This window comes from Arvicanthis niloticus, chromosome 6 (genome assembly GCF_011762505.2).
Source record: "Arvicanthis niloticus isolate mArvNil1 chromosome 6, mArvNil1.pat.X, whole genome shotgun sequence".
Lineage (NCBI taxonomy): Eukaryota > Metazoa > Chordata > Mammalia > Rodentia > Muridae > Arvicanthis > Arvicanthis niloticus.
Genome location: NC_047663.1, coordinates 93,461,630 through 93,476,863, shown reverse-complemented (window position 1 = coordinate 93,476,863; position 15,234 = coordinate 93,461,630). Strand labels below are relative to the sequence as shown.

The window sequence follows — 15,234 nt, the reverse complement described above, 5'->3', positions numbered from 1 at the left end:
TCCTTGGCCAGAGCCTCCTCCTATGCAGCTGGACTCATAGGCCCTTGGAAGCTCACCAATTCTCCAAGTCCATAGAAGGTGCTGTGGAACAAGGGAGGAGTAGAGGAAGCAGAGTTAGGGTGTTTGACTCTGGGGAGAAAAGAGAAGAACCCAGCAGTATGTGGGAGCTACTGCTAGGATCAGGGGTTGGTAAAGCAGCAAAAAGCTTAGATTCCCCAAGAGGGCTGATGGTAGGGGCTGTCCAGAAAGAGGTAGTAGTGCTTGTGCCAGGCTGTGCCTGAGTGTGAGCGAAGCTGGGGCTCAGCATGTCAGGTGCTTGGACCTCCCATGGGCCTCTGGAGATGAGCTGGGGCCTGCTATTCATGTGCCTTGACGTCAGTGCTCAGGCCTGGCCAGAGCAGAGGTGGCTGTGTTGGCAGTGGTTCATACAGTGCGATACTTCACTTCCTGATATGGAACCACACTCATTCCACCAGAACTCAGCCCACCGGGGATCCTCTGTGCCCTCTCGTCCCTCTTCCTTCTTCCTTTGGGCACCAACAGGGGCTGGCAAGAAGCCGGGGAGGGAGGAAAGAGAGGACACTGTCCTCGTGTCTCAAGGAACTGAGCATCACATGTGCCTCCCAAACAGACTCGGGTCTAGTGCTTCCTCAGGTTGACCCTGGGAGCCCCAACAGGACAGATGGTTTCCCTGAATGTATTCCTGCCAGAGCAGTAGTTTTAGTCTGAGAAGGAAGGTTATGGGGGCATCACTCTTTCATTCAAAACTGTTTAGCAGACATTCAGGGGCAGGTTGGATCTAAGAGGTAAAAACCAAAGATGGGAGGTATCAAGGTATATACACACATAGTCCAGTATCTAAAAGTGGAAACACAGCAGTCTGAAGGCCGCGGGTAACCCCTCAACATCTGGTTCCTCATGCCACTCTCATTGGAGTCAAGAGTTTATTTTTAGAATATCAGAAATTTAATAAGAACCCAGACCTAGAATCTATTTAGCTCAGTATCATCACTGCAACCATCATCACCATCATCACCATCATCACCATCATCACCGCCACCGCCATCACTAACATCTTCATCATCATAGAGCAACAGGAGCCTGTTGGAAGGGTTAGATTAATCAGAGAAACAGCTAGTAACTAGCGCTGTTCCAAGGAAAGATGGCAGAATTTGGAAGCCTACCCCAATTGGAAGCTCCCAGTGGGGATCCTCTCAATGTGGAAGGGCTGGGAGCAGAAGCCTTGGGGTCAAAATTAATTTTTCTTTGAAGCTGCAGTGGTTTGTGTGCTGGGATTACTGAAGAAATTTTTGTTGTTGTTGTTGTTGCTGGGGCTGCACCCTGGATCATTTAAATGTGAAGGGGAGGAACTGAGAGTCAAGAACAAGGTGGTTCCATGTGTTAAAAACCATAAGAAGGTTGTGGGGAGGAAGTGGTGGAGACCAGAGCCTCCTGATCCATAGTTTTCTGTGCATTGATCCATGTGTCCTAGCTGGTGCCTGAGATCTCTGTCTCCAGAGAACTCTGAGGCGATGCTCAGGAAGAGGCTGGTTTCTGGGCCACAGTTTGAGTAGTGATAACCCTGCGCAGAGGTCAGGCCTTTCTAAAGGTCCTCAGCCTGTTATTAGCTATGTGACACCAGTAAGGCCCAGAATGTTAGTCTTCTCACCTATAAAACAGACATAAGTAATACTTGTTTTTCAGAAGCAAGTAACTCTTAAGTCTTAAAGCGAGACTGAGATGTTTCCTATTGCCTGGCATGGCAAATAATTATGTGAACGTTTCTCATGTATATTTATACATCTTGTTACCCAGAAGATTGTCACTCTCCTTAGGTTAAACCAAATTCCTGCCTGGGGACTAAGGAGCTAGATAAGCAAGGGAAGGAATTGGGGGCAATTTAGCTACCCTTGCTGTGACCAAGGAACTGTGGAATTCTTACTGGTACCTACATGTAAATGCAGACTTTTTCTAGAACGTTCTGTAGGGCATCCAAGGGTCACAAGCACTGGGAACACACAATTCAAACACAAATTCTGCTACTCAGGAGCTAGGTACATAATCCTGGAAAGGGGATAGATGTAGTCAGGGGCTGGGATCCCCATCAGAAGGTTCCTGTGTTCCCTGAAAACATCACAGGGGCTGGGGTCCCCATCAGAAGGTTCCTGTGTTCCCTGAAAACATCACAGGGTCTGGGATCTCCATCAGAAGGTTCCTGTGTTCCCTGAAAACATCACAGGGGCTGGGATCTCCATCAGAAGGTTCCTGTGTTCCCTGAAAACATCATGAACTAGGAGTTGGCAGCTCTGTGTTCTAGTCACCTCTTAGTCACATGGTGGCCATGTGACTGTGGCAAAGCAAAACACCATTACTAATTTAGATCTAGAATCTTCCAGACAAGATGAACGAGCTTATAAATAGTCACATATACTAGTGTTCTTGGGGTAAAGTTTTATACATTTGTATATAGGGCTCTTCTATAATAAGTGCCCCAGAGCTTCAGGAACTGACACAGTTGGCCAATTAATTGTAGGAGTTAATGAGAAAACACCCATGGTAAGGGGTAGGGTACCTGGAGATGAAGGTTTTTTATTTCAATGAAGGAGGCGATGCACACACTAGGCTTTGTCTAAGAGAGGGTGTCCTTTTCCAGCACAGAGATAGAGAAGTCTTAGTCACACTGAAGTGGGGAGCCCATATCCCCATAGCCCCTTCCTATGGGGTTGCAGTGGTCCCTGCAGGCCTCCTCTTTAAGCAGATCCCAGATTGGGAGAGAAGATCAGAAGGCTAGCCCAAGCCTTGCTTCCCACCCTCCTTTCCAAAAATACCCAACTTGACTCTTGGTGTCTCTGGTGTAGACTGGACCCCTGCTGCTCTGTTCTCCCTGTGCCCTCTGCTCTGTGGGTACAGTTGCAGGACCTTAGAAGGGGATCCCCTCAGAAGGGGTTGGCTGAGGCCACTGGGAAGCCCAGGCCCTGCCCATTTTGGATGTCTCCTCCTCAGGCCCAGTTTCCCCTAATCTGAGGTAGAGAGGCCAGAAAATGCCTGCCCTTAAGGGGACAGGGTTAGATGTGTGACTTAATAAAGCTGAGAGCCACAAGTAATCCCCTAAGTACTTTGCTTTGTAACCTAAGATTATCTGGCCTACAAACACCTGTTTTCACTCCTTTGCTGATAGTAGTATAAAAAGCATGCTGGTTAATGACTCTAGGAACTGACAAGGAATGGAATGCACTCGCATTTGTCCTATCTTGGAATATCTCCTCAGGAGCCTGGTGGCACGTGCCATACCCGCTCCAAGGTTGAGGAAGGACTGGAAGGGCTCACTCAAGTTTCTATCCATATATAGTCATTAGGACCCAGGGGAAAGACTTGAAGGTCAGGGTCAAGCTTTGGCAGCTCTTGGGTTACTACAGTAACTAACACCCTTAGGGGTGGACAGCAGGTCAATCCTTTAACTCCCTACTCTGTAGGCCCTACAGGCTTGGAGGGAGGCAGGTAATCCAGAGGACCCAGGTTGGGAGGCATAACCCCAGACACCAGGCACACATGGCGCTTCCTGCAGTGGGAGCTAGACTGATACAGACTCTTGAGAAGCAGGGCAGTGCCAACCCTGTGAACTGACCAATCATGTTCTAATCATTTAGAACTGCAAGTCTCTGCTTCGGGTGGCACAGAAGATGTTGGCAATTTGTTGGAGAATCATTTCTCTGCTGGAGACGCAAATCTAGAGGAGAAAGAAAGGGCGCTTTATGCAGATGCGGCCCCCGGAGACAAGAACCTACTCCTTCACTACCCAGACGGCAGGGAGGCCGAGAGCCTGGAGCAGACCCCTGCAGGGGCGCCTTCCACTGCCAACGGCCAGGGCTCCGAATCCGAAGCTAGCCTATCCAATACCTCAGCTGCAGAGTCAGCTTCACCTGGGGATGTCGAAGGGCCCGGGGAGGAAGAGGAGGACCCATATGCAGCAGGCACCCTTCCTCCAGGAGGGGTTGGGGGGCCGGAAGAAGAGAGGCCAGAGTTGAGTTCTGGAGAGGAACCAGGACAGGAGGAGGCTGGGATGGGGCTCCCCACAGAGGGGGCTGCCAGCACAGAGGCAGAAGTACAAGAGGGAAGTAGTGGGGTCCCTGAGGAACTACAGGGACTCTTAGGAGATGGGCCTATGAAAGAGGCAGCAGCAGGGACAGCAGAGTCTGTAGCCACCCAGTTCTCTCCTATCATAGAGGGTGAAGAGGCAGAAGGTGAGGACAACACAGGGTCTCATCACCAATCCACAGAGCTAGATGGAGCCCAGGATGCCATACCTGCTGGAGATGAATCGGAGGCTGACATGGCTGCAGAAACCAGGGAGGGAGCAGAGGCCAAGCCCCAGGCCCACTCCCTGCAGTCAGAGGGTACAGATATCCCAGGGCTTGATCACCAGCCCACAGGCCTACATGCAGTCTCTGATACAACATCTTCTGGAGTAGAGGCAGAAGAAGGTGCAGAAGAATCAAAGGCTGAGGTGGATACAGAATCTGGGGAGAAGGCTGAGGAACAGGAGGAGCCTAGACCTACCCTGGAGGCTGGCTCAGCTATAGAGGCTGATGGAAAGTCTGAGGACACCCAGAGTTCTGAGGAGAGAGAGACAGAGAACAACCCTCCTGAGGACCAGGTGTCAGGGATGTCAGAGGAGGGCCTGGCTGAGGCCTCCTCTGAAGAAGAGGGTGGTGAAGAAGATGGAAGTGAGGATGAAGGAGTTCCATCTAAAGAGTCTGTAGAAGACAGTGGTGACGGAGCTAGCTCAGAAGAAGAAGAAGGGAGCACCCCTGCGGAGGCTGGAGAGCCCCTCACAACACCAGGAGCCACAGGACATGAGGAGGAAGGGGTCCAGCTTGATGTGGAAGACTTGAACTCAGGGTCCGAGGGCAGCAAGACCCAGGACACAGAAGCAGAGGCATCTGAAGAGAGACAGCAAGGGAGAGGGAATCCTGTAATTACTCATCGGGGTAGGAATTAATTCCTCAGGGCAAAGAATCTCTAGCCCAAACATTCTTTATGGAAATCCTGTACACTGTGGGACAAACAGGGTGGGTGGGAGAACTCCTGCCTAGTTCTGGCCCTCAGATCAGTCCAGAGAGTCCACTGAGGCACTTCCTTAGCTGCTTACCTTCAGTGTAGGTGGGTCTAGCAAGAGGCTCCAGAAGGACCTGGCCATTTTTGAGTGAGGGTCAAAGAGACTCCTCTTCAGGGATGCTAGGTGTGGATCAATCTTAAGGACAAGGGACTGATGGTAGGCTTATGGTCCTGAGATTGGCTGGTGGAGGGAAGTGTAGGGAGTGGGAGGGCAGGTTAGGAACCACAGGCACTCCTCTTGTGTGCCAGAACCCAAGTCTGTTCTTGAAGACCTCCTACATGAGGTATAAAAGTCAGGAATCAAGGGGTCAGAATCATGAGGTGAGAACTCAGGCTGACTGCAACCTCCAACTGCTCTCAAATGCTCCTCTAGAGTAGAGCAGCCCTCTGAGGACAGGGAGGAGGAGAGGGGCTGAGCCATTGGGCAGCGTCAGGGGTGATGTGGCTAGGACCTGCAGAGCTCGTGTGATATGTGTGTGGCTAGAAGAAACTGGACTTTGGGGCAGAGGCTGGGTTATTCGTTCAGTTTTTTCCAGATGGCTTCCTTACAGATTTCTTTAAAGCCATTCCCCTCCCAGCTTGAGGCAGGAGCTTATGCATTTCAGGCTGGGTTTGAACTCGTTATGTAATGGCCAAGGTGGCCTTGAGCTCCTGATTCTCTAGCCTCAGCCTCTAGAATGCTGTGAGATTATAGCATGTACCACATACCTGGCTTCTTATAGAATTTAATGTTTGTGTTCTCTTTATGTACTTATTCTTTCTACAAGGAGGTAGAACTGCAAGCAGTAAGCTTTCCTTATCATATCTGGATCTGGGAATAGGGATTGCCTAAGGGAGGCACAAGTCAGGCATGCAGACACTGGCCTCCCTCTACCCACAAGCCTAAGTTACAACTCTTCTACTCTTAGATCCCTGAATAGACAGCTTTGCTAGAAACGAGTGACCTCAGAGGCCAGGGAATATGAACGACATCCTTCCCAGGACTCATCAGTTATGGGCATCTCCTGTTTGCTTGGTCAGTGGGACAGCTGACCTGTTGGTGGCTGTCAGCACATACACATACAGTCACACACCTACAGTGGCTCCTTCCACTCGTTTTCAGTCAGTGCTATTCTGATAAGATGTTTGTTCAGTTGCTCTTGCGTGTGAGTGGAATATCCCAATGGCTCCCTTTGCCCTGGAATAAAGTGCAAATCCCAGTGGTGGTCTTTAAAGATGTCTAGTCAGCTCCTGGAACACCCAGCCCTCTCCTTGTCAGGCAACCTATGTGGCCCACCATGGAAAACCACTTTCTTTTCTTTACTAACTGTAGCTCAACAGCAGATGTCAGGGAAGAGTTCTCTGGCTTCCCCTGCTAAACCTGCAGATACTCTTCCTAGACCCCCAAAGCCACTATAGCTTCCTTACTACTCAAAATTACCACATGTTTTAAAGACAGTTCATCAGCTCATTCCCGTTAGACTGTAGGACAACTCCCCAGGGCCAGGGGCCGAGCCTGTGTAGGCATTACTGTATTGCCAGCATGACACTTGGCACTTGATATGTGATAGGTGTCTGATTTGTTTTATTTTTTTGAAACAATGTCTTTCTATCCATCCTGGGTCTGCCTGGACCTTAAAATTCACTTTTCTTGTATTTCAAGTGCTAAGATTATAGGCGTGTGACACCACTTTCTGTGCTCAATGCAGTTAAAAAAAATAAATACAGTAAATGGGGTGGGGTGGTAGTTCTGGTTTGTTTTCTGTTGTGATAGAACACCCAAAACAACTTGGAGAAGAAAGGGAGTCGTTTGGGTTACGGGTTACAGTCCATCCACTTGAGGGAAGCAGAGGCAGGAACTGAAGCAGAGACCGTGGAGGAACACTGCTTACTGACTTACTCCCTCTGCTTTGCTCAGCCTGCTTTCTTATATAGCCCAGGCCCATCTGCCTAGGAATGACACCACCCACAGTGGGTGGGCCCCTACATTAATTAAGGGAATCAGGATGAATGAGGCTCAGGGACACTGATGTGTGGTGAGTTGACACTCAAACCAACCATCAGACAATAAGATGCTCACTTCAGAACTGTGAGGACCAGAGTTTGATCTCCAGTACTCACAGAAAAAGCTGAGTGTGGTGGTATGCATTTATAATCCCAACTCTGGTGAGCAGAGACATACAGATCCTTGGCTATTTAAGCCTAATTGGTGAGCCCTAGGTGCCAGTGACAGACCTTGTCAAAAATAAAAGGCAGATAAGTACACAAGGTGGATAGATCTGGAAGAATGACGTCACAGGTTGACCTTTGACCTCCGCACATGCCCACAAACATAGGCACATGCACACTCTTGTGCACTAGCAAGTACACAAACACACAGAGCATGGGTCTTAAAAGTTGTGTATACCTTTAAAATTCATTCAGTTTGGAGACTTGGTTCTGCATCTTCAGGAGGCACAGCCCTGCTCCGTCTCTGTGAGGCTTGCAGCACTACTGGCTTAGTTTTGCTGACCCCACATTGTCTGCTTCTCTTCTCAGAAGAGGCTGAGGATGTGAGTGAAGAGGCTCCCATGAGGGACCGCTCCCACATTGAGAAGACCCTGATGCTGAGTGAGGACAAGCCAGCTGATGACTACTCAGGTAACGGCAAGGGAGCCGGGCTCCAAAGCTGTAGGTCTGAGGCTGGGGGATAACCAACTAGAGGGCACAGTGTCGGAGCAGAAGATGAAGCTCAGAGCCACCACCTGTAGGACGTACCCCACCACCTTGGGCAGGAAGGACGGTAATACGAGTTCATCCTAGCTGCTTTGGATTTTGGTTTACAAAGCTCTTTTGTGTCTCCTATTCTGCTTTGCCCCTGTAATGAGCCAAGGATTCAGTGGGGGCTTGTTATCCTTTCTTAACTGATTAACTAGCCACGCTCAGATTAATATTTCAATTTGCTCCTGGCAGACAGCCAGAGAATAGCCGTGCAAGGAATGGAACTGTGCTAACCTGATTATCACTCCTTACAGTGTCCTCGTGTGCTACACACACCCCAAAGCTCTCAGTTGCACCCTGGGTTCCTGCTCCCCCAGAACATGGGGCGTGTCTGAATTCTCCAGGAGCATTGTGCCCTAGGCCTGCCAGGCATCTGGCCTCCTTACCTTCTAGACCTTGGCAGCATAAACAGAGACAAAGACATAAGATTCTCATTTCCCAAGGAGAGAGCTTTCAGTCAGGCTGAAGGTAACCTAGGTTTTCTGGACCCAGCGCTGAAGTGAGGAAGAGAGTATAGTGTTTCAATTTTATTTTTCCTGAGACCCATCATTTAGCTCATGTTGGCCTCAAACTCCCTAAGTAGCAGGGGATAGCCTTGAACTCCTAATTCCCTAGTAGAGATTATAGGGGTGACACACCTTACTTGTATTTTTGTTGTTGTTGTTATTCTTATGGTGCTAGGGATTGAACCCAGGGCTTTGTGCTTGTGCATGCTAGGTAGGTTCTTTACCTACCAAGCCAAATTTCTGCCCAATAATAATAACAACAACAGCAATAATAATAACGTTATTATTATTGATAGTGTCCCACTATGTAACCTGACTGGCCTGGAACTTGCTATGTAGACCACAGTACCCCTGAAATTACAGAAAGTCAGCTATTCAGTCTCTTGAATGCTAGGATTGAAAGTGTATAACACAGTGCCTGGCCAAGAATTATTATTTTGTTTTGTTTTAAAATATCTCAGGTGACTTTTCAGATTGGATGGAAGACTGCCTTAGAATTGAGGGTTTCTGAGGGTAGGTTGTGGACCAGCTCAGCTCCTTCCCAAGCACAGTCACTTCACAGTTGTGGCTGCCAATGGCTCTTCTCACCAGGGAGAGAGAGAATAAGATTGTTGTAGGCAGAGGAGCAGCCTGGGTGGCCCTGCCTGAAGCTTATCCCTTGCCCCTCTCCCCAGCGGTGCTGCAGCGGCTTCGGAAGATCTACCATACGTCCATCAAGCCCCTGGAGCAGTCTTACAAGTACAATGAGCTTCGGCAGCACGAGATCACAGGTACAGCATCATGGCCCAGAATCAGGCTCTCACCTTTACCCACTCACACCACACTGGTGTGCACATAGGCTTGCGAGGTCCGTGTGTGCCAGGACTCCAGGAGCTGAGCCTTCCTGAGGGGTGGAGCACTGGGACTCAGGCCTGAGAAGTGGCCTCTCCTACAGGAGTGAGTACTCAGTACCATAAGAGTTTGCCAGAGAGATTTCATTGCTAAGCACTTTGTCTCAGCAGTAGGCATTTTGACTTCCAGGGTAGTAAGGCCTGTGTGGTCCCTCCTGAGCTCCTCCAGGCCCCCTGTTTACATCAGCTTCCATGTGACCTAGATCACTCCTTGCCTCCTTATGTTCCTTCTGGGAGGCCTCCTGAGGGCCTGGATGATAGTGCTGATGGCCATGATGATGGTGATGATGATGATGGTGGTGATGATGATGATGATGATTTTTGAGGCAAGGTCTTACCATGTAGCTCAGGCTGGCCTTGAACTTCTTGAACCTCAGCACCTCCTGCCTTGGCTTCCTGAGAGCTGGATTTCTTCATATATGCTACTGTGCCTAGATAGGCTCTGGATTCTTTTAAAACTTGGTTTCCAAAATAATAAGGTAAGACATACTTGTTTCAACTGTTTTCAAATGACATAAAATACTATAAATTGAAAACTAAAGCCAGGCATGATGGCATATGACTATAAACCAAGATTTTGGGAGGCACAGGCAGAAGAATTGTAACTGTGACAACAGATTAGGCTACACAGCGAGTTCTGGGCTACTACATGGCAAGACCCTGTCCCCAAAATACAATATCACACCACATCACCCCCTCCCCACACACAGTTTGTTTCTTGATCTCCAGTTTATCCAATTCCACTCCCAGAGACAACCCACTATCACAGTTTGTTATAGTGCTCAAAACTACAAGATGTGATAGATTCTTCCAGACATTTCTTCTATATCTATGAACACAGAAATGTCTTTTTCTTCTTACATACATGGGACCATGTTATTCCAACTGTGCATATGTGTATACACATATGTATATATATGTATACATGTATGTGCATGCATGCATGACTCATCCTTATCCTTTATTGAAGCTTCTTGGTTCTGTCTTCTAAGAATACATCAGGTTCTGGACAACCAGCATCCAATGCCTAAGGGACAATAGGTGCTTTGCATTTGCTATAATTTAAAAAATAAAAGCAAACATCTGTTTGAGGCCAGCCTGGTCTATATAGTGACACAAGGGCAGCCAGAGCTCAAAAAGAAAAAAACAAAACAAAACCTGTTTTTGGGTTGGGGGGAACCAGGTGTGGTGGCACAAACTTTTACTCCCAGCACTCTGGAGGCTGAGGTAGGTGGATCTCTGAGTTTGAGGACAGCCAGGGCTACACAGAGAAATCTTGTCTTGAAAAAACAACAAACAAACAAACAAATGGGGCTGGTGAGATGGCTCAGCAGGTAAAAGCACTTGCATCCAAGTGTGACGGCCGGAGTTCAGTGCCTGAACTCCAAATGGTAGGAGACAGTCAGCTCCTGCAAGCTGCCTTCTGACCTCTATACACATACCAAGCTGTGTACACACTCCCCCACACCATAATACATACACACACAAACACCACACACACACACACCACACATACACACCACACACACGCCACATACACACACACACCACACACACACACCATACACACACCACACACACACACACACACCACAAACACACACACACTACACACATACACCACACACACACACACCACACACACACCACACACACACACCATACACACACACACACTACACACACACACTACACACACACAGACCACACACATACTACACACACACCACACACACACCACACACATACCACACACACACACACCACAAACACACACACACTACACACATACACCACACACACACACACTACACACATACACCACACACACACACCACAAACACACACACACTACACACATACACCACACACACACCACAAACACACCACACAAACACACACACACCATACACACACTACACACACACCACACACCACACACACCACACACACACACACACACACCATACACACAATACACACACACCACACACACCACACACACACAGACCACACACACTACACACACACACCACACACACATTACACACACACCACACACACCATACACACACTACACACACATACCACACACATACACACACATACACACACACCACACACACACACACACACCACACACACACTACACACACCACACATACACCACACACATACCCCACACATACATACACTACACACACACCCCACACACACATCACACACACACCACACACATACACATACACACACCACACACACACACACACCACACACACATACACCACACACACACACCCCCCACACCCCCCCCCCCACACACCACACATACATACACCACACACACACACACCACACACACACCACACACACATACACCACACACACACCACACACACACACACACACATACACACACACACCACACACACACACACCACACACACACACCACACACACACACCACACATACATACACCACACACACACCACACACACACACCACACACACACACACACACACACACACACACACACACACACACACACACACATATATCTAATATTCCAAAACTGGGCATAGTGGCTATACCTATAGTCTCAGCACTTGTAAGGCTGAGGCAATAGTAGAGACAGCCTGGGCTACAGAATGAATTCAGGCCACCATAGGCTTTAGAGTGAGAAGCTATCTGAATAAAACTAAACCATTCCAAACACTAGCATAATCACTATGTATTTTGTGTACAGATATTTATAAGACATGTTTTTGTTTTGTTTTGTTGTTTGTTTGTTTTTTGTTTTTCGAGACAGGGTTTCTCTGTGTAGCCCTGGCTGTCCTGGAACTCACTCAGTAGACCAGGCTGGCCTTGAACTCAGAAATCAGTCTGCCTCTGCCTCCCAAGTGCTGGGATTAAAGGTACCACCACTGCCCGGCATGTAAGACATGTTTTGCTTGCTTGTTTGTCTTTAAAATAGTACAGTAGAGGGGCTGACAAGATGACCTAGTGGGTAAATGTACCTGCAGCCCCGACAGCCTTAATTCAATCCCTGGACCTGTATGGTGGGAAGAGAGAACCAACTCCCATAATTTATCCTCTGGTATACCCCAGCCCCACAAGTACATGTTTAAAAATTATTGTAGAACACTAGAATTGAGTATTTTGACCATTGTTAGAAAATTGCCTTGAAATACTCCAATCTGTATTCACAAGAACATACCAGAGAATTCTTGTTCGACCATGATTTGCCATCTTTAAAAGCGTTACTCATTTTTCAGTGCTGGGGATACAACCCCAGACTTTAGACACGCTAAGCAGGTGCTCTGTCACTGATCTGTATCCACAGCTACTCTTCCTCCTGGTTTAAAGCTTTCATAATTGTTATTTTTTTCTTTTCAGTTCTGGGGATGGAACCCAGGGCCTTGAGCATCCTAGGCAAGTGCTCTACTAGGGAGCTATAACCCAGCCCTTGTCTTCACTGTGAATTACATCACAGATCTCTTCCTGTGCCACCTGGCAACTGCCATATTACCCTGATGCCCATTGAGTAGCTGTGGTATCTGAGGGCTTATATATCCCTACTGTACAGAAAAGGAACCTAATTCCCAGGCAGTGCTGGTTGCTCTGGCCACTGTCAGAATTATGATTCTGTTTCTTTCCCCAGGGAGTAAACACCCTGTTCTGTCAGTTCCTATTACTGTTCTTACAAGCCTAAGAGCCAGTCGCCCTGTACTGCTTCTTAGAGCATGTGCAGACCTGGTATGAGGTTACAGAATCTGCCAATGGCTGGCTTTCTTCTGTCCTCTGTACTTGCCTTTTCTCCCTACTCTGACACCAGGAGTGGCATGACCCTCCCAGGGAAACTCCAAACTTAAAGTCTCAGTGGCCAAGAGCCTGCCAGCTGCCCCTGGATTGGCTCTCAGCAAAGGCTTCCCTTTCTGGCTTCCCTTTCTGGATTTAGCTTCTCTGTCCTAATGTCTTGCCAGCTTCCTGCATGACCCCTATCCCTGAAGCTTATTACTGGTCTCCCACATATGCCCACGATGCCCCCTGCTGTGCAGAGTTGGAATAGCAACACCTGAAGCTCTGTCTTACATAACCCTCTTGCGCTGCTTACCCATCCTGTCCCCAGGCCGAGCGCCTCTCATGTATGTTACACACAAGAAGGAAGGGCCAGTTCATGGACTTGTGCTCACCCTGTAGAAGACATCATCTGTTAGGACTTTGCTTTACTCCCAGAGGAACAAAACCAGTACATCCAAAAGCCAGGTACAGAAGGGATTTATACTATACACTGTACAGAAAATAAGGGACTGTGGCATACACAACATGGCTTATACACAGTAAGGCAGCTGAAAAATGGCAGAAATTAGCATTGGTGTTCAGGGTAGTGGTACACAAATATAGACAGTCCCAGCTACTCTGGAGGCTAAGGCAGGAGAATCACTGTGATTCTTGAGCCTAGGACTTTGAGAATATCCTGGGAAATAATAACCTCATCTCAAAAGAAAATAGAAAAGAAAACCAAACTCCAACCCACCTAATAGAGAGGGTGTTATGCCTAGACAGACCGGGGCTTTTTGTACTTCAGACTTTTGAGTCAAGACATTATACAACATTATAAGAAATAAATAAAAAAGAAATTTAAGAAGAAGGACTATATTTTGAGGTCTATTTGCAGCTCAGGAAGACAAAAGTCTGGAGAGCACAGGTGCTTAGTGGAGCTGGTTCAAAAAAGAACTTAGAGGCCAGAAAGCAGCAATAAGAACCATATCTCTGTCTGCAGGCTCTCACCTGCTTCTTTGCCCATATTTGGTTTTGTTTCATATTTTTGCAGTAATGGGGACTAACCCCAGAGCCTCACACATACTATGCAAATGTTCTGCCAGTGAGTACCCCCTGAACCCCATCCCTGCTTTTGAGAACACTAGAGAACTCTGTTTCCCTCACACACCCCTGGCAGCCTTGGCAGGGTGTGATTCCTAGCATGGTATCTTGGAGGACCTTGGTCTCAGGGCCCAAGAATCTAAGGATTCCCAGTCTTCGGTGTTTGGTTTCAGACCCTGGGAGACTTGTCATAGACTAAAGAGACTCGTCTGAGCTTGAGGTAAGGGTTTGAGGAGCCACAGTGAAGAGCCGAGGAAAGCCACAGCGCTGCAAACAGGCGGAGCCTGGAGCTCGGATGGCTCAACCTTGTATATGTCTCTTTCATGTCCTTTCTTACTACTGATCCAGGTAGCAGACTTCAGGCTTTCTCAGTGTGGAAGTTCTGTCCTTTTTGTGAGACATTCTCTAGATTAAGCCAGGAGACTGTACCCAGCATGAGCACTGAGCCTCCAGGTCTCAATCCACCCAGGTCCTCCTGGTACAGGCAGATGTACCAAGGATTTGGAAAAGGTCAAAACAATGGCTCCTGGTGTTTTTGGAGTGAATGCTCTTATAAAGCAAGATAAGTACCCCTGAGCATTGTGCAGTTAGATCCACACAGAACCCCACAAGCTCTGGGTGACAGTGAGGGAGAAGGGGATGCCGAGTGCTTTGGAGAACCGTGCTGCGCCTGTCAAGTAAGAGCTGATGTTAGCTCACTTCTGTTTCTAATTCCTGTTGTCTGCAGATGGGGAGATTACTTCCAAGCCAATGGTGCTGTTCCTGGGACCGTGGAGTGTTGGCAAATCCACCATGATAAACTACCTCCTTGGGTTAGAAGATACTCGATACCAGCTTTATACAGGTGAACATTTTGGGGGTGAACATTTTTTTTGAGAAAGCGGATGAAAAATTAAAGCACTTGTATGCCTTTATAATATTAGTAAAAATAACATGTAAGAACCAGAAGCTTTGCCACCTCCATGGCAACATTATTCATAAAAGCCACAAAGTAGAAACAACTCAAGGGTTTACTGCTGGGTGGAGGGATAACCAACATGTAGTCTGTGCATACAATGGAAAGGAATGTGGCAGGGCTGCGGAGAGGGCTTGAAGTCA

The 15,234-nt window shown here is 48.0% G+C and overlaps 1 protein-coding gene across 2 annotated transcripts in view; it reads left to right on the top strand.

Moving 5' to 3' along the window:
• Srl (sarcalumenin) overlaps window positions 1–15,234 on the top strand; it is a 42,805-nt gene that overhangs the window by 19,843 nt on the left and 7,728 nt on the right. The window contains exons 2-5 of one of the 2 annotated variants that reach the window (XM_076937304.1): window positions 3,648–4,988; window positions 7,633–7,734; window positions 9,035–9,130; window positions 14,864–14,980. In XM_076937304.1, the coding sequence (XP_076793419.1) occupies window positions 3,648–4,988; window positions 7,633–7,734; window positions 9,035–9,130; window positions 14,864–14,980 (1,656 nt within the window). The remainder of the gene's footprint in view (window positions 1–3,647; window positions 4,989–7,632; window positions 7,735–9,034; window positions 9,131–14,863; window positions 14,981–15,234) is intronic. The other variant, XM_034507423.2, reaches the window with a different exon arrangement.